This window comes from Phyllobates terribilis, unplaced genomic scaffold, assembly GCF_046119375.1.
Source record: "Phyllobates terribilis strain yellow unplaced genomic scaffold, ASM4611937v1 Scaffold_2__4_contigs__length_985480577, whole genome shotgun sequence".
NCBI lineage: Eukaryota > Metazoa > Chordata > Amphibia > Anura > Dendrobatidae > Phyllobates > Phyllobates terribilis.
This window is the reverse complement of record NW_027362762.1, coordinates 538,478,771-538,497,633: the sequence shown is the minus strand read 5'-3', so window position 1 is coordinate 538,497,633 and position 18,863 is coordinate 538,478,771. Positions and strand designations below refer to the sequence as shown.

General features: G+C 46.2%; 1 protein-coding gene and 1 non-coding gene across 4 annotated transcripts in view; one reads left to right on the top strand and one right to left on the bottom strand.

The window, feature by feature from the left end:
- Nucleotides 1-11,624: 11,624 nt before the first annotated feature.
- On the bottom strand, nucleotides 11,625-11,754 carry LOC141256948 (U11 spliceosomal RNA). The gene has a single exon (XR_012317887.1). It is a non-coding gene; the product is annotated as a U11 spliceosomal RNA (small nuclear RNA).
- Nucleotides 11,755-12,073: 319 nt separating this feature from the next.
- Nucleotides 12,074-18,863, top strand: part of TAF12 (TATA-box binding protein associated factor 12) — a 32,233-nt gene continuing 25,443 nt past the window's right edge. The window contains exons 1-2 of one of the 3 annotated variants that reach the window (XM_073666213.1): nucleotides 12,074-12,231; nucleotides 16,440-16,697. In XM_073666213.1, the coding sequence (XP_073522314.1) occupies nucleotides 16,524-16,697 (174 nt within the window). In that variant the 5' untranslated portion in view covers nucleotides 12,074-12,231; nucleotides 16,440-16,523. Of the gene's footprint in view, nucleotides 12,299-15,123; nucleotides 15,206-16,439; nucleotides 16,698-18,863 lie in introns of those variants that run through there. The other 2 variants (XM_073666214.1, XM_073666212.1) reach the window with 2 other exon arrangements.

The window sequence follows — 18,863 nt, the reverse complement described above, 5'->3', positions numbered from 1 at the left end:
TTTACACTCACTCTCTGAATCCCTTCTCCCTCTTACAGACATAAGTGCCTTACACAATGCAGATGCTGTTGCCGCTTTATATAACACCACAATAGCTGCAGCTCTCAAATCAGCCGCCCCTCTCACACATACCAAAGCTCTGAAAATCAACAGTCAACCCTGGTACACCAGCCTAACCAAATAACTGAGGCAGGCTTCCAGAGTTGCTGAGCGGAGATGGAATAGATCCCACTCCAAAGAGCCCTTCATCGCATTCAAACAGTCCCTCACTACTTTCAAGTCCACACTCACTGCACCAAAGCAAACATACTTCTCATCTCTCATATCCTCCCTGTCTCCCAACCCTAAACAGCTATTCAACACTTTAATTTCTCTCCTCCGTCCCCCGGCACCTCCTGTCTCTCCTCTCATCTGAAGACTTGGCCTCATTCTTCAAGCAGAAGATTGATAACATCAGAGAAAGCTTTTGCCTACAACCCCACAGCCCCTCCTCATAACTACTCAGCCTTCCTCCTCCAAAACCAGCTTCTCTGCCATGACGGAAGATCAACTTTTTGCTCTACTCTCAAGATCACATCTCACCACCTGTGCACTCAACCCGACCCCGTCCCACCTCATCCTAAACCTTACCACAGTCTTTACCAAAACCCTAACCCATCTCTTCAACCTATCACTAACAACTGGTGTCTTCCCCTCATGCTTTAAATATGCCTCAATCACACCTATCCTCAAAAAGCCCTCCCTTGACCCATTGTTTGTGTCTAGCTATCGCCCCTTATCACTTCTCCCCTATACCTCAAAACTATTGGAACAACACGTCCATCTTGAACTCTCCTCCCACCTCTCCTCTTGTTCCCTCTTTGACCGTGTACAATCTGGCTTCCGACCACATCACTCCACAGAAACTGCCCTGACTAAAGTCACCAACGACCTACTAACCGCAAAATCCAGGCGACACTACTCTATCCTCCTCCTCCTGGACCTGTCTTCTGCTTTTGACACAGTGGACCATTCCCTATTACTACAGATTCTCTCATCTCTTGGCATCACAGACTTGGCCCTCTCTTGGATCTCGTCATACCTAACAGGCCGGACATTCAGCGTCTCAAACTCACCCACCACCTCCTCATCTCGCCCCCTATCTGTCGGTGTCCCCCAATCTTCAGTTCTAGGGCCTATGCTCTTCTCTATTTACACTTTCGGCCTGGGACTGCTCTTAGAGTGTCACAGCTTCCAGTATCACCTCTATGCTAATGACAAACAGATCTACCTCTCTGGACCTGATATCACCTCCTTGCTAACCAGAATCCCACAATGTCTGTCCGCTATTTCATCCTTCCTCTCTGCAAGATTGCTTAAACTTAACATGGACAAAACAGAATTCATCATCTTTCCCCCATCTCACTCAACCACCCCCCCTTCAACAGACCTATCAATAACAGTAAATGGCTTCTCACTCTCACCAGTCCCACAAGCTTGCTGCCTCGGGGTAACCCTAGACTCTAATCTCTCCTTCAAACCACACATCCAAGCCCTTTCCTCTTCCTGCTGACTTCCTAACGCACATTCCTTACTCAAGAATCTTCAAAAATACTAGAGCACACCCTCATCATCTAACATCTAACACCTTGACTACTGCAACCTCCTGCTCTGTGGCCTCCCTTCTAACACTCTTGTGTTCCTCCAATTTATCCTAAACTCTGCTGCCTGACTAATCCACCTGTCTCCCCGCTATTCCCCAACCTCTCTCCTCTGTCAATCACTGCACTGGCCCCCCATTACCCAAAGACTCCAGTTCAAAACCCTAACCTTGGTATATAAAGCCATCCACAACTTGTCTCCTCCATACATCTGTGACCTAGCCTCCCGGTACTTACCTGCACGCAACCTCCGATCCTCACAAGATCTCCTGTGCTACTGCCCTCTCATCTCCTCTTCCCACAAGTGCATACAAGATTTCACCCATGCATCCTCCCTACTCTGGAGCTCTCTACCCCAACACATCAGACTCTCGCCTACCGTGGAAACCTTAAAAAGGAATCTGAAGACCTACCTTTTCCGACAAGCGAACAACCTGCAGTAACCCTCATTCCACCATACCAATGTGTGACCAGCTCTGCCCCCACCTACTGTATCCTCACCTATCCCTTGTAGATTGTGAGCCCTCAGGGGCAAGGTCCTCTCTCCTCCTGTACCAGTCAGCGACTTCTATTGTCTTTTTCTATTGTACTTGTTTTTATTATGTATACCCCTTTTCACATGTAAAACGCCATGGAATAAATGGCGCTATAATAAATAATGATAATAATATTTATTGGGCGGGGAAAAGTGGCTAATTATAATTAACGGGGGGGGGGCACAGTGGTGGTTTATCAATTTACATTTGTAATGGTTGGTTGCATATTATCTAATTATATATTAATGGTGAGTGCATGTCTGTATTCAGCGGCGTAGGGTGTGGGATTTCTTATTCAGGAAACAAATTTAGGTGACCTTTTTTATTTTCAAGGGTGCGGTGATCAGTGCTCAACTCGACTAAAACTCTGCAGTGACCGAGTCCTGGCATTAGGACATTGACATGAAGATTTGACAAGAAGAAGAATAAAAAGGCTATAATCAGACGAAATGTCAGTGGTTAGTTGCTGGATGAAAATATTTATTCTGTAGTATAGGGGTACTGTATAGGTACACTGTAAAGGGGTACTATATAGGGGGACGTTTACATGGACCAACCAGTGGCACTAAACGACCATTAATCGGTAAACCATTACCAATCAGCATTTACTGCGGTCTGTATGTTTAAACAGGCTATTAAAGGGATGGGCCAAAACTTAATATTTTTTTACAACTTAAACTGTATTTAATGTTATAATCTAATTTTTTCTAATATATTTGAATTAAAAATTCCCTATCCTACCCTAACTACATTATATAACTGCTTCTTTTTTTTCTTTCTATTATTACCTCATTGATGACGCTTCATTTGAGAATCTCAGTGCATGCTAGGATACTCAAACAAAGCATCATCAGGAGGTGGAGGCTGCAGTCACTGTCGCTGCCTCTGCCCCCTCCCTAAAATGAAGCATCATCAGTGACCCCTGTTTCCGGGGGTGGGTAGTCCCTGCTCCACTGAGCATGTGTCAATTGTCAATTCTGATGGATGCTCCATAGATTCCTGGCACTGTGCACTGTTCTTCTCAGTGCATAGTAACAATGCACTCTCCCTGGCTCTGAGGGAGCCCGGCAACAGAGCGTACTGTCAGTGCACAGTGTAAGCAAAGAAGGAGTGAGCAGAGACCAGTGCCACCCTCCGTCCCAGTGACAGAAATTTAGTTTTTTGACCACACACTTAAATAATGATGAGCATTGTGTGATCCGTCCCATGGTATATAGTGTCCCCTGTTGTTATATAGAGTGCTGTCCCGCATTATATAGCGCCCCCTTGTTATATATAGCACAGTTTCTTGTTACATAGTATCCTCTTCTCTTGCATAGTGCTGTGTTATGTATAACTGTATATAAAGGAAAAAAATTGTGGTACGCACGCTGCTGTCACTGCTGTTCTGCATCTGCAGATGTGCACCAGTGCATCTGTGTGTTAAGCACAGGACTTGTCACATGACCCCTTGAGGGGTCACGTGACAAGTCCTGTGCTTAACACACAGATCATGTGACATTTCAGTTGATACATTGGGTGCCCACGCTCTCTAAACTGCCCAGAGCCCTGGCTACTCTTAATCATCCCCTGCCAGTATCACACACAACCTTACACACCAGGGACTGGGTTTACCAGAAATATGTGTTTATCAGCATATGATCACATCTTTAACCCCTTTCTGACGTGGGGTGTACTAATACGTATCTGCGCCTTGGGCCTATTGGACCAGATACGTATTAGTACGCCCCGACTTTACCACGACTCCCTCGTCGCGGGGGCTGGGGTGGGCTGACTCCGCCTGGCGGACTTGGGCCTTTCCGGCCTTGTCCCGGGCTTCCAGGCGTTCACAGCGCGCCCACCGAGCGCGCCGCTCCTTCTCCAGTTGCCGGAGCTCCCGCCTGCAGAACTCCTTCCTTTGCAGGGCTTCGGCCTGGGTCTCCCGCGGGAACCCCATCAGGTCCCCCCCCTGGTTGTCCCAGCAAAACTGCTCTCTGCCGGAATAGGCAACCAGGGGTGCTGGTATCGGGAGTAGCATACTCGGCTGCTGGTCCTCGATGCGGGCGGACCAGTCGAAGACCGGCGCGCCGTACACCCACTCGGGTGCCGGAGGTGGAGGCGCCGGGAAGGAACCCAATAGAAGGCTCCCTGCTTCCGTGCCCGGGAGTGAAGGTTCCGGGAGGGCTCTAGGTGGAGGCTTCTCAGGGTCAGCGCCCAGGGGTGGAGGTTCCGGGCTGAGCAGCTGCTCCAGGGAGGGCATGGCGGCATACGGGGAGTCCTGGGGAAAGAGGCCCAGGAGCAGGTCAGCGCTTGCAGCGCCCGGGACAGAGGACTCTTTCCTACCTGCTCCTGTGCTGCATCCGGCCTCCTGGTACTCAGCGGGCTCCGCCGGGGCTGTGGTGCCGCTGCTGGCTTCTGGTGCTGCTTTCCGCCGTGCTGCCATCTTCTCTAGCAGCTCGCTCCTCCATCTGGTGACCGCTGCCTGATGAGCCTGTTCCACTTGCCGACTCAACTCCAGGACTTCACTTTGGAGGAACTCCGCGTCCTCCGGGGACAACTTTCCGATTTCTCCCTCCTGGGTGAGGGGATTTGCTTGCCACTCGAGCAGGCCAGAGGCGGAGGCTTCGTCTTCGCGTCCGTCCATGCTGGCTGCCGGGTGCGGCCTGTCTAGACTGGTTAAGACCACACCCTGTCTCCATTCCTTTTCTCCTCCTCCTCTCTTCTTTCGGGGGCGGTCCCATGGCAATCTGCTGTCGGTCACTCCCTGTGACGGCCTCCCTGCCTTGACGGACACATCTATGCGGACAGTCACTGTTGCAAGGGGCAGGGTTGGCTTTTGGTGCCATTCCGGGACCTGGCCCACGATGGGAGGTTCCATTTTGTTGTCCTTTAGCACGCACATAATGGCGCCCGTTCTTCTGGGGTGGGCGCCACATTCAGTAACATAACACAATTCTTTAGGCACACTTCACCCGCCGATACGGGCCGGTCATGCATCCTGTTCGTGACGCCAGAGCTGACGCGCCCCCTGGGCCGTGGGGTACTCGGCAGCCAGACCCCTGTGTATGCCAGTAGGGGAGTATCACGGTGGCTGGCCCGGTCCGTGACCCAGGGCGGTCAGTGCAAAAAGGGGGGAACTTTTATATGGGTTTTGGGATTGTTCGTGACGCCACCTGTGGATTGCAGCTAAAGGGTGCCGCCGCTGCGGAGCAGTCCTCTGGAGCTGGTGTTATGGCAGCAGGGATGGTGTGGCTCTCCACAGGTAGAGCTAGCTCCAGGGCAGTGTAGAATGTGTAAGGTGCGCTGGGCGTTGTAGTGCAGGGGCATAAAACCTAAAATTAGACACATCAACCAAAGAATATATGGTTAAAACAATTAAGTTTATTAGATGATAAAAATAAAAACACAGAGTATACCCATGAGGGAAAGGGGATAAAAACTGAGTCAGAGAACACAAAGGGGTGTGCAAAACTGGCCGCATACGTATAAACTAATGTACCTGATTGGTAGCAGTGTATATATAAATAATATAGCAAGTAGTAGTGTGATACTTAGATTAAATATAAATATATATAAATAAATAAATAATTAAAGTGCACAGTGCTATATCAATTAATCAAGATATCAAAAAGATATAAAGATATAACTATCAATCACTCAGTGGTATGATAGGAGCAGCCAGAATCACAATACATGAATAATAAATAAATAGATACATGAGTAACTAACATGGAAATCCATATATACATGTATACTGACCCCAATAGTGTCGTGTCTCGCATCCGACGCGCGTTTCGCTGTTGCTTTCTCAAGGATATGGGGCGACCGAATGAGTGAGGATATATATACATAGAGCAAATGGCTCATTAGTGTAGACAGGTGGTGCGTAGGGAGGAGCTGCGCATACCATGCATGGTAATATCGGTGCGACTTCCTCCCAGGCAGACGCGTCTCCATAGAGCGCAGCTGCCCAGGAAGACGCGGCACCGGCGTGCGTGTCAGCGTGGACCGCAGAGGGGGAGGAACCGGAAGTGACGTCAACTTCAATGTCTTTTTGATATCTTGATTAATTGATATAGCACTGTGCACTTTAATTATTTATTTATTTATATATATTTATATTTAATCTAAGTATCACACTACTACTTGCTATATTATTTATATATACACTGCTACCAATCAGGTACATTAGTTTATACGTATGCGGCCAGTTTTGCACACCCCTTTGTGTTCTCTGACTCAGTTTTTATCCCCTTTCCCTCATTGCCATACTCTGTGTTTTTATTTTTATCATCTAATAAACTTAATTATTTTAACCATATATTCTTTGGTTGATGTGTCTAATTTTAGGTTTTATATTTATGATTTACACATAAACAGTTGGTACCATTGCTTGATTAGCTAATTTTTTGTGGTTGTAGTGCAGGGGGAAAGATGGCACGAACGAAATAATGGACAGAGGCGGTGCGGTGCAGTCATCCGTGTCTTTACTCACAGTTCTTTAGTTCCTGAGGGTGCACTGTCAGCTTACAGCCTCCCGCGTCGCGCTGCGTTCACACAGCAGGGGTTCAGTTCTTCCTCAGGTGATTTGCGAATGCCTGACAGAACCCCACTTTCCTGTGTTCCTCTCTAGACCGACTTCACACTGGGTCTTTCTCCCTCCTGCTCTGCACTGCCCACTCTCAATCCTGCTCGGGTGCTCTGAAGTCCCCCCTGTGCGTCGGATCCCGGACTTACTTGACCCTCCTGGGGATTAGAATGCGGCTTACAATCCCCCTGTCTTCTGGCAGGTGCGGGGCGTACGGGTGCCTTCCTGCACTCGCCGTACCCCCTAGGATCCCTTCTTAGAATGGAGCCTACTCCCTGCTCCCCTCCTGGGCCTCCAGACCTGGCCCTACTTGTGGAGCAGAGCTCCTAATGAGACTCTGCTCCCAGACTGTTCTTCTGAACTGTCCCGAGCTGTTCTTCCGAACTGCTCTCCTCTACTCGACCACTTTTCTGTTCTGCCACCCTAAGATGGCTTCCCTATATATACTCCTACCAAAGTGCTCCCTCTAACTACTTCCTCCACCCACACCCACTACTGGTCCCCCCCTACCTTTGGGTTCCCCCCACTCCAGCCAGGGTCAAGGCTCAGCAGAAACAAACATTGCATCTTGCCCCTCCTGCCGGCCTGAAGTAGTGTAGTGTTGGATGCAGGTGTTTTGGTTCCGGGCAGCACTCCCTCCTTACCTGAGAGAAAAGAGACACCACACCTCTGGGTGAGGTGCAGTACCTCTGTGGCGACTGAACCCTCAGGGGCGCCACAAGAGCAATGATGGGGGTACTGGGAGAGAGCAATGATGGGGGTGCTGGGAGAGAGCAATGATGGGGATGCTGGGACAGAGCAATGATGGGAGTGCTGGTAGAGAGCATTGATGGGGGTTTCACTTTGCTTGTACTGTAAAGCCTTGTATATTTTCCGTGTGCACATAGCCCTACAGTTAATTGGGGAGAGTCACAGAGACTGAATAATTTATATTATTGGCTGGTGGAGATTATCGTTAATGGGGGGCACAGTGCTGCTTATCACTTTATATTTTGATTACTAAGTGGCTAATAGTATATTAATGGTGGGGTACATATCTGTAGTCAGGGGCGCAGGGCGAGGGAAACACATGTATGTATACAATATATGTGACCTTGTTACTTTTAGGGCTGAACTGATCATGACTGGGAGATGTTGACATGAAGGTCTGACCAGATGGAGAAGAAGCAGCAGAAACTGACTCTGATCAGATGAGATGTCAGCGGTAAGTGCCTGGATGTAAATAATATTCTGTATCTGCACTGTGTGACTTGGAGTGATAATGTTATCTGTAAAATCCCTTAGGCCACATTCTCACATTTGTGTGAAATGTCCGTGTGCTGCCAGAATTTTTATCGGATGGCCCACAGACTCGTAGAGTTTTATAGATCCATTCACACATCCATGAAAATCACGGATCTGAGAATGAGAACTGTGAGAGTCACAGAATGTCCTTTTCTGATCTGATTTTGAGGATCAGAATAGGACATCCTCAATGCGTCTGTAAAAGCGGGCAGCATACCGACACTGCACAGTCCCTTAGTATATAGAGTACTCACTTATTATGTATAGCACAGTCCCTTAGTATATAGTGTACCCACTTATTATGTATAGCACAGTCCCTTAGTATATAGTGAACTCACTTATTATGTATAGCACAGTCTCTTAGTATACAGTGTACTCACTTATTATGTATAGAACAGTTAGTTTCCTCTTTTATTATGTATAACACCCTCCTTTATTACCTACCATCCTGTCTAGTTATATATGGTGCCATCTTTTATTATATAGCTTCCTCTGCTGTTATGTACAGTGCTATCCCTTACATAGCGTATTCTTGTTATTTTTGTTAGTCACAGCGCTCTCTCTTTATTACATAGTCGTCTCTTGCTAGATATAAAATGACGGCTGATGGAGCAGCAACTGACGAGAAGACCAGTCCATCAGCTCCTCCATCAGAAAAGAAGCTTTCCCATGCTACATCAGCCGTTATTGCATTATATATCTAACAAGAGAGGACGGTATGTAATAAAGAACAGGGCACTATAGATAATCCAAAATGTAAGGGACGGTGCTGTACATAACAAGAGAGGGCACTATGTAATAAGGGATGGCAATATACATAATAAAGGAGGCTATGTAACAGGTATATATGTGTGTGTGGCTGTATATACATCTGTAGCTTTGTGGCCATAAAAGGTGGGGGGGCAGACACATTTCTTGCATAGGGGCCCCAAGCAGTCAGTGTCCGCCCCTGGATATGGCGACTAGTGTTGAGCGCAAGTGCTCACTACTTGAGTTTGCATCGGGTGCTCGGGTATGCACCGAGTATTGCGGGTGCTTGAGTGACATGCTCGAGTCTCCACCCCATATTCCTTGCGGCCAAAAAAACCTTGCAGTGATTGCCTGCCATGCACGAGCGATCCCCGCATGTTTTTTTTTGGGTGTCTAACAACCGTGAAACATGTGGGGTGGGGACTTGAGCATGTCACTTGAGCACCCGCAATACATGATGCATACCCAAGTACCTGATGCAAACTCAAGTAGCGAGCACTTGTGCTCAAGACTAATGACAACTTATTTAATATGATGACCTAATGTTATCAAACTCTGTGTCGTACCTCTGGGTTCAAAATTTTCACTATACCCTTTATAAAATCCTTGAGGGGTGTAGTTTCCAAAATGGGGTCACTTGTGTTGGGTTTCCACTATTTAGGTGCATCAGCGGCTCTCCAAACGCGATACGGCTTCCGCTCTTGATTTCAGCCAATTTTGCGTTCAAAAAGTCACATAGTGACTGAACCCTGCCGCGCATCCAAACAGTGTATTTTCCCCACATATGGGGTATTGGCGTACTTAGGAGAAATTGCACGACAGTTTTTGGGGTCCATTTTCTTCTCTTACCCTTGTGAAAATAAAAAATTTGGGGCTAAAAGATAATTTTTGTGGAAAAAGTTTGATTTTTTTATTTTCACGGCTCCATGTTATAAACTTCTGTGCAGCACCTGGGGGTTCAGGGTGCTCACCACACATCTAGATAAGTTCCCCGAGGGGTCTAGTTTCCAAAATGGTGTCACTTGTGGGGGGGTTTCCACTGTTTAGGTACATCAGGGGCTGTCCAAACAACATGGCGTCTGCTAATTATTCAAGCAAATTTTACATTCAAAAATTCAAATGGCGCTCCTTCCCTTCCGAGCCCTGCCGTGCGCCCAAACAGTGGTTTTCCCCCACGAATGGGGTATCGGCGTGCTAAGAAGGAATTGCACAACAAATTTTGGGGTCCATTTTTTCCTGTTACCGTTGCGAAAATAAAAAAAATTGGGTCTAAAGTAACATTTTTGTGAAAAAAAATGTACAAAATTCCTGTGAAGCACCTGAAGGGTTAATAAACTTATTAAATGTGGTTTTGAGTACCTTGAGGGGTGCAGGTTTTAGAATGGTGTCACTTTTGGGTATTTTCTGACATAAAGGCCCCTCAAAGTCACGTCAAATGTGATGTGGTCCCTAAAAAAATGGTTTTGTAAATTTTGTTGGAAAAATGAGAAATCGCTGGTCAACTTTTAACCCTTATAGCTCCCCAATAAAAAATATTTGGGTTTCAAAATTGTGCTGATGTAAAGTAGACATTTGGAAAATGTTATTTATTAACTATTTTGTGTGACATATCTCCCTGATTTAAGGGCATGAAAAATCAAAGTTTGAAAATTGCAAAATTTTCGCCAAATTTCTGTTTTTTTTCGCAAATAAAAGTGATATCGAAGAAATTTTTCCACTATCATGAAGTACAATATGTCACGAAAAAACAATCTCAGAGTCAGGGGGATCCATTGAAGTGTTCCAGAGTAATTACCTCATAAAGTGACAGTGGAATTGTAAAAATTGTCCTGGTCATTAATGTGCAAACAGCCTTCAGGAGTAAAGGGGTTAAAAGGGAATCTGTCACCCCCCGGGCGATATCAGACCTCTAATATGGGCATACAGGTGATAGAAATGTGAATCTATACTTACCTATATGTCTCATATTAGCGGTTTGCTTGCTTTGGAATACCTTTTATTAAATTAGTTTTGACAAGCTTACTGTCCGGGGGACGCGAAGAAATCCCCGCCTATTAACCTAATCTCCATACCACCCCCCCTCCACATCACAGGGCCCTGTGACACGCAGTGCCTGGCCGGATCCCGCGCCTGCGCAATTTATCTTGTACGGACGGCGCAGTAATCCCTGCTGTCTGTGTTGTGGAGCAGGGATCTTGTGCGCAGGCGCCGATGAGTCACTCTGCTTTCCCAGCGCCTGCGCACAAGTTTCCTGCGCCACGAGGCCACACAGACAGCAGGGATTACTGCGCCTTCCGTACAAGATAAATTGCGCAGGCGCGGGATCCGGCCAGGCACTGCGTGTCACAGGGACCTGTGATGTGGAGGGGGGGTGGTATGGAGATTAGGTTAATAGGCGGGGATTTCTTCGCGTCCCCCGGACAGTAAGCTTGTCAAAACTAATTTAATAAAAGGTATTCCAAAGCAAGCAAACCGCTAATATGAGACATATAGGTAAGTATAGATTCACATTTCTATCACCTGTATGCCCAGATTAGAGGTCAGATATCGACCAGATTCCCTTTACTAATACTACTGTCCCCTGGCTCCTGCTGCCATAACCACAGGCAGCATCACCATTGCAGGCAGGGATAGTTTTCTCTGAAGTGCTCCAATACCGGCTAGGAGCCATAGACCGAGACTGGAGCGATCACCTGCAGCAGCAGCGCTGGGAGCAGCCATAATAGTCCCAGCCCTGCAGAATGTGATGACTGGATGCGCTGCCACCACCATCAGGCCAGTGCTCGATACACACAAGCAGACGCCCTCTAGTGGCCACGCTCACACTTCTATCTTTCACAGCGCAGTGTGGACGCCCGGAGTCACGATCACAGGCAGTCCAGGGTACAAAAATTATGCTTTCGAAATCTCTTGATAATGATTCCGCACCACCATCCCCAAGAACAGTGATGTGCCATACACGGCAAAAGCCCTTTTTACCTGAGGAACCCGCCGCCTACAGGCCAGCATCCCCAGCATCCCGGCCTGGCTTGTGGCGACCACACTTGTATTCTGGGCCACAATCCATGTAGTGCAGGCATGTGCTGAGCAATGATGGGCGAGCAGAGTCACCATTATGATAAACACTTCTGCTATTAATAACGTGCTACTGTAACTCATCGCCCATATTCAAATATATGCAAATTAAGAGCATCATGGGAGTTTGCCTTACGTCACATAGGGCGTTGCGTTAAAGCTTGGCTCTAAGCGGAGATTGAGCTGACGTTTCTTATTGGATGTTGGAAATAACATGCAAATTACATGCATTTACGTGTTTGTGTGCGAGGCTTCCGCGCCCACAGTGTAAATAAAGTTATTGAAAGAAAACAAAAAGAGTGCTTCGCTCAGTACGCTTCACGCATGCGTAAAGAGCCGAGCGGGTGACGTAAGTCCGGTCGGTGAGAAAGCGGAGTAGGTGAGTACGCGCTGGTCCATGTTTATGTGTGGCACGGTGGTCGCACGGCTGTGCACACGGCTCTGTGGTGTGTGATAGGAGGGGGCCTGCTGGAGCTGGGGTGTAGTATTAGTGCTGCGTCGTCTGTGGAGGGAAGAAAGTTACTTCTGTGGAGGAGAATGGCGAGTGGTCCTGCAGCGGAGTGACCCCAACATATCTGGGGGCAGGAGCATACAAGCTATTGTTTGCTGTTATCAGCCGGGCGTTATCGCAGTGACTGGCAGCGCTCACACAACCGTGTTTTTGGGCCGAGCAGAAAACTGACCTCCCTGAGACTAATGTTCCTCAGTTGGTCTGTTCAGATGAGTGTGTGGTTTTTATGGACCGAATCTGCACTGTGCACTGGTCTCTTCCACGTGTCTGATGGCTCGCCTATACAAGTCTATGGGTGCGCCCAAGAATCGGATCCCATACGGATCATCCGCCCTTTACTGATACATTGCCATTATTACCATGGGACACTGTATTTATCCACATTAGCTTCTATTAATGGCTGATGTGTAAACTGGATTGCATTGCAGGGCTGTGGAGCCAAACCTCCGACTCCCTCATACATGGCTCATGTTTAAGGCTCTGTGCCCACGATGCGTTTTTTAAGTGATTCCACAGTGGCAATTCCGCTGCAGAAACGCTTAAAAAACGCATGGTAGAAGGCCTGCCATGTTCCCCAATGATAATCCGCATGTGCTGTGCACATGCTGCGGAAATTTCCGCTGCGGATTATCATTGCAGGAAAAATCCGCAGCACTGCCAATTATTTTGTGTAATCGCGGCTTTTTTGCCGCCATTGACTTGCATTGAATCGCATAATATCCACATGACTACATGTGCACATGCGGATATTAAGCGATTCAATGTGCGAATGGTACCCAGATCTGGAGAAGAGGAGACTCTCCTCCAGACCCGGGTACCATAGTACCTGTAAAAAAAAAAAAAAAAAAAAAAATTATACTCCCCTTCTGATGGCCCCCGGTCTCCATAGCTATGCGTCCTGGCTCCACGGCAGCTCGCGATGGTCTCAAACAGGGGTCAGGAACCTTTTTGGCTGAGAGAGCCATGAACGCTACATATTTTAAAATGTAATTCCGTGAGAGCCATACAATATTTTTAAAACTAAATACAAGTAAATGTGTGCATTTTATGTAAGACCAACACTTTTAAAGTACAATAAGTACCTGCTCTCTCCACAAAGGCAAATTCTTCTGTCTATTCCTGCTGAAAAGTACGATACTCCTCGTTTTTTTTCTTTTAGCCATCTTCTTCAATAAAAGGGTTTCTGCAATTAGCTAGCGGACTACTTGATTAAAAGGAGGGAAGTTTACTTCCATATGCTGGAGGTGTCCCTGGCTAATTCCATGTGGGGAACAGAGATGGCGTCTTTGCTCTTAAGGGGAAGGGCAAACTGTACCCCCGCAGTACTGTGTATATAGGTAACTGACGTGGTATGGTGTAAGAGCGTTACCTGTATTCAGGCACTCTCTGACTGATTGATGCTTCTGCTGATTCCCGCCAGTGGAGTTTAAAATAGCGCCACCGCTTCTGATCCGCACCACAGGAAGCCGTCACCCCTATTAAGCGTCCGCTCTCCTGACAGCTAGAGCGGCACTTGAGCGATTGGAGCTCAGTTGCTGCTACGCTGGGGTGAGGAGAACGATGGCTGACAGCGCGTGAACTCCCGCCTCCAGTCTGCGCTTAATGATGACTCACCCCAGCGTAGCGCAACTGAGCTCCAATCGCTCGAGCGCCGCTCTAGCTGTCAGGAGGGCGGGCTCCTTATATCCCGGGTGACGGCTTCCTGTGGTTTGATCAGAAACGATGGCTCCATTTTAAGCTGTCAGTGGCAGGTAGAGCGATCACTCGTCTGGGAACCAGATGCAGCTTTCAAAAGAGCCACATAGGTTCCCGACCCCTGGTCTAAAAGGACCTGCGGTGACGTCATTAAGTCATGTAACTGGTCACGCAACCGCTGACGGCGGTCACGTGACCTGTCACATGACTAAATGACGTCATGGAAGGTTCTTTTAGACCACCGCGAGCCGCCCCACGCACCGGAGGAGACCGGGGGCCATCAGAAGGTGAGTATAATGTTTATTTTTGACCATTCTTTTACTATAACTTGGTCACACTATATAAATCCATGCCAGTTGCATGGATTTATATAGTGTGACCAAGTTGTCAAGCACTTTCCAAGTGATGCTAAAATCGTTTGGAAAAGCGCTTGACAACCCACATGCGAAATCGCATGTGCAAAATGTGTGACATACTCTTGTCTCTGGCAGGAAAAACGCATGTAAAATCCGCATGTGTTTTTTTCTGCCAGGGAGATGCAGAAATGCTCAGGAAAAATCCAGAGAATTTCTGCATCGTGGGCACATAGCCTTACTGTAGCACAGATTCATCTCAGCTAAAAGTCTAGACCCTTAGATCAGGAATAGGACAGACATTTATAGGACATTTCATAACTTTCCCAAATTCTTATGAAAAAATATTCCCCACAAACTGCATTGAACTACTGTACCCAATTTATTATATATTTTAGGAGTCGGAGTTGGTCCATTTTATACAGACTCCACCAAAATGGGCTCCGACTCCACAGCCCTGTTGCATTGTGAGCGCTCTGCCACCTCCACCCACAGAGTCCTCATGGCCAGAGTGTGGCAGACGTAGGAAAGGTGTGCAAGGCATGTAGTGTACATCAGTGGCAGCACAGACCGCAGCCACCACTACTTATTGGGAGCCGTTCCTTCTTGTCATGTAGTGTTCCTATAGACGCGGGTTTCCTAGCGCCCCTTTTGTATCTCTTGCTCACACGCACACATAACTGTACACAACTTATGATGTTATTGTCCACAGAAGGCTGGTGACCATGACGTGTGTGCTCAGCGGTCCCACCGCCGTGTGCGATGTCATTACAGAGCTAGATGCTCAGCTGGCTGTAAGTAAGAAGCGTGTGAGCATGAGCCCACTGTATAGTGATACCTGGTATCTCTATGCCGTACAGCCTTATTAACCACCATAGTGCTGTCATGTGTGCTTACTAAAAATGTACAGGCTTCACTGACTCTTTACTATTGTGTATCACATCTGGGGCAGAAATGTCAGCGGAGTCCCAGGCCAAGGGTATAAAGATGCAGCAATCAGCAGTGCTGTTCTATGTACGGTAATTCAGTTCAGCTCCAGGGTCATCTTTGTCTTCATTTGATGATTACTGTTTCCAGGAGTTATTTTACAGACTTTTCACACTGTAATTGGGAGAGCCCCCTGCATTAAAGATCCATCCTGTCAGCTTTCTGCTGACTATCAGAATAGCATAATTTATAGTGTGTTTTAAATCATAGACTCTTTACCTCCTCACCTGTCTCCCCCTCCCCCAAGAAAAAAGTAGCCTGAGGGACCACAGTAAAAGTCAGTGGTGGATCAGATCCATAAAAATACCAGTGTAAATAGAGAAAAAACAGACTTGCAGCATCCAGTGATATTTTAGCCTTCAAATCAACAGACCTAATTGTAAGCTAGTTGTGAACTTTTTCAGTAAATGATGGACCCAAGTGTGTGAAGATCCAGTGTCGTCACCCAGAGCCACAACACTTGTCACCAAGTAACACTGCAGCGCTGAGCATTTTATTCATTAGGCAGTGTGAAGGATCTTATTTCTGTCACGTGTTAGAAAGCCTTTCAGGCTCCCTAATAAATAATTTGGTTACAGATATGTCTGTCTTATTCATCTTGATGAGGCTTGTAGAAAACCATGCTGCTGACACTGCTCCATTAACATGTATAAAAATTCTGCAACTAATTTGCCGGTATAACAATACAGTGGAATTGATTAGCTTGTAGTCCTAGTAAACATGATGGCCATCCTTATTACAGATGCCCATTTCAGACCTTTAAACCCCTTAGCATAAAGTAAAGTTGATTCTTACAGCCAGACATACTCATCTCTGAATAGCTGCCCAAGGTCCGTCCTAAGCTAAATAAAATGGAACTTTGGCAGTGCTCACATTTACTAGCAGAATATTCTCTCCACTGACATCTTGAGGTATCAACCTGCTGGAGATTGACAGTTCGTTTCACAAGATACTGAGATGATAGATGTTCCTGTTCCAAGATTGAAGCTGTTTTTGCAGCTAGTTCATATATAATGGTTCCTAATTTAATTACATTCATAGCTTCTTGGGCCTGGGCCCCACACCCCGAAGCAGCGTGCAGACGTATCCCGGCTGGGTGAGCTAAGAGGGAAGGCGCTCCAGATTATGAATCAATTCGGAGCATCCACGCTCATCAACCTGTCGAGCTTTTCCTCTCCCACCACCATGTCTGCATCCGCCACTGTGAAGCAAGAGCCAACTATGGCCAACAGTACTCCAGGTAACAAAGTATCTGGAACAGCGGCAGGAGGAGGACGTGCAAGTCCAGATGCTAACCAGGTAAGTGAAATCCTCACATTCCCAAACTTTTGTTTTCCATTCTATATTATCTATGATGCCAAATGTCATAATTTACATCATGTTAACCAGCATCAGACCTAAAAAGGCATGGTTCCAGGAACCTGTTAAAATTCTGAATTATTTAATTTACTTTGCAGGAGTCCAATGCCTTTCTCATCTCCCTAACGGGCCTATTTTGTGTTAATAATAATAATAATAATATTATAAATAATAAATATAATTTTTTGTAATAAATTTTTATAATTACAAAATGATCCTTTTTTTGTTATTGCTTGTAGTACTTACAACCTCCCAAAGGATGAGAGGGAAAAGAAAAAAAATTGATACTGCAACATTTCAAAGAAAATAGTTTAACACCTTCACAACTGATAGCGTATAGGTGCTTCATTGGTCGTGTCTCTGCCTTTCATGCTGGCTCCCACGCTGAGCCCACATCTTTCGCTGCACATGACAGCTGGTCTGATCAGGAGATCTCATAGATCATGATTTATGCTAGACATAGCAGGGCTTCAGGCAATCAGATGATCACAGCTTCAAGTCTCCTAAGGGAACTATTGAAGCAATAATAAAAAAAAACAAGTTCAAATCACCCCCCTTTTGTCCCATTCAAAAGAAAATAATAAAAACCAAACACATTTGGTATCGCTGCGTTCAAAATGTCCGATCTATCAAAATATAAAGTAAATTAATTTGATCAGTAAATGGTGTAATGAGAAAAATCAAAGCACCAGAATTACTTGATTTTTTGTTTTTTTGGGCCACCACAACATTGCAATAATAGGCAATCAAAACATTGTATCTACCCCAAAATGATACCCAATAAAAAACGTAATCAGTAAGGTGCAAAAAAATAAGCCCTCATCCAGCCCCCGACTTTTTTTTTTTTTTTTCTTTTTACAAACTTTGGATTTTTTTTTTACACCACTTAAAGCGCACCTGTCAGCAGGATTGTGCTCAGTAAACTACATACACTGTCAGGTGGGCGACATTACACTAATAAAAATGATACCTTTGTTGATGAAATCTGTCCCGTGGTTCTTGTGTAATCTTTACTTTCAGTTTGGAGATAATGATATGCTCATGCTTCGGGGCAGCCTGTGGTGTGGGCTCTATCTGGGGCTCTACTTACATATTCATCTGTATGCTCTTATGGCAGTTCACTGACTTGCCTCCTATTTTACCTAGCCTGCAATAGTAGATGCATTATGTAAAATAGGAGGCAGATCAGTGAAAGATCAGTGAGCGGTCATAAGAGCATACAGAAGAATATGTAAGCAGAGCACCAGATAGAGCGCCCCCCACAGGCCACCCCGAAGCACGAGCATATCATTATCTCCAAACTGAAAGTAAAGATTACACAAGAACCACAGCACGGATGTCATCAACCCAGGGATCATTTTATTCAGTGTAATGTTGCCCACCTGACAGTGTATGTAGTTTACTGAGCATAATGCTGCTGACAGGTGCACTTTAAAAAAGAACATGTTTGATATCTGTGTACTCGTACTGACCTGGAGAATCGTAATGGAAGGTCAATTTTAGCATTTAGTGAACATGGTAAAAAAAAAACAATTGTGGAATTGCACTTTTTTTGCAATTTCACCGCACTTGGATTTTTTTTTCCGTTTTCCAGTACACTATATGGTAAAATCAATGGTGTCGTTCAAAAGTACAAAAAACGAGCCCTCACACGACCATATTGACAGCATAAATAAAAAAAAGTTATGGCTCTGGCAAGGAGGAGAGTGAGAAAAAGGAAAATTGCCCAGAGTGAAGGGGTTAATGGCTTATTCACATGTCTTTGATACGTGGACCTTTTTTGGATCGGAATACCCGGCCCTACCATCAGCTTTTTTTCTTCTGCGCTTACTGCCTCATGTATACGTTTTGAAGCAGGTAGCCGGGGTCAGGAGACCCAGTGGTCTTGTTGGGTAGTCTGTTCTGAGCACAGTCTGTGTCTCGCATACATGTGAAACCGGACTGACTGTTGCTCCCCCGACTTGCACTTGACGCTGTGACGCACACACATGACGCTGTCCGTTTTGGTTGAGAGACTTACACTCAGTTTTGGCACTGTGGTCCATTTTTGGACCATGAAACGTGCCCGTCTGAATCTGGTCTAAATAAGATGAAGTGCCCACCGGA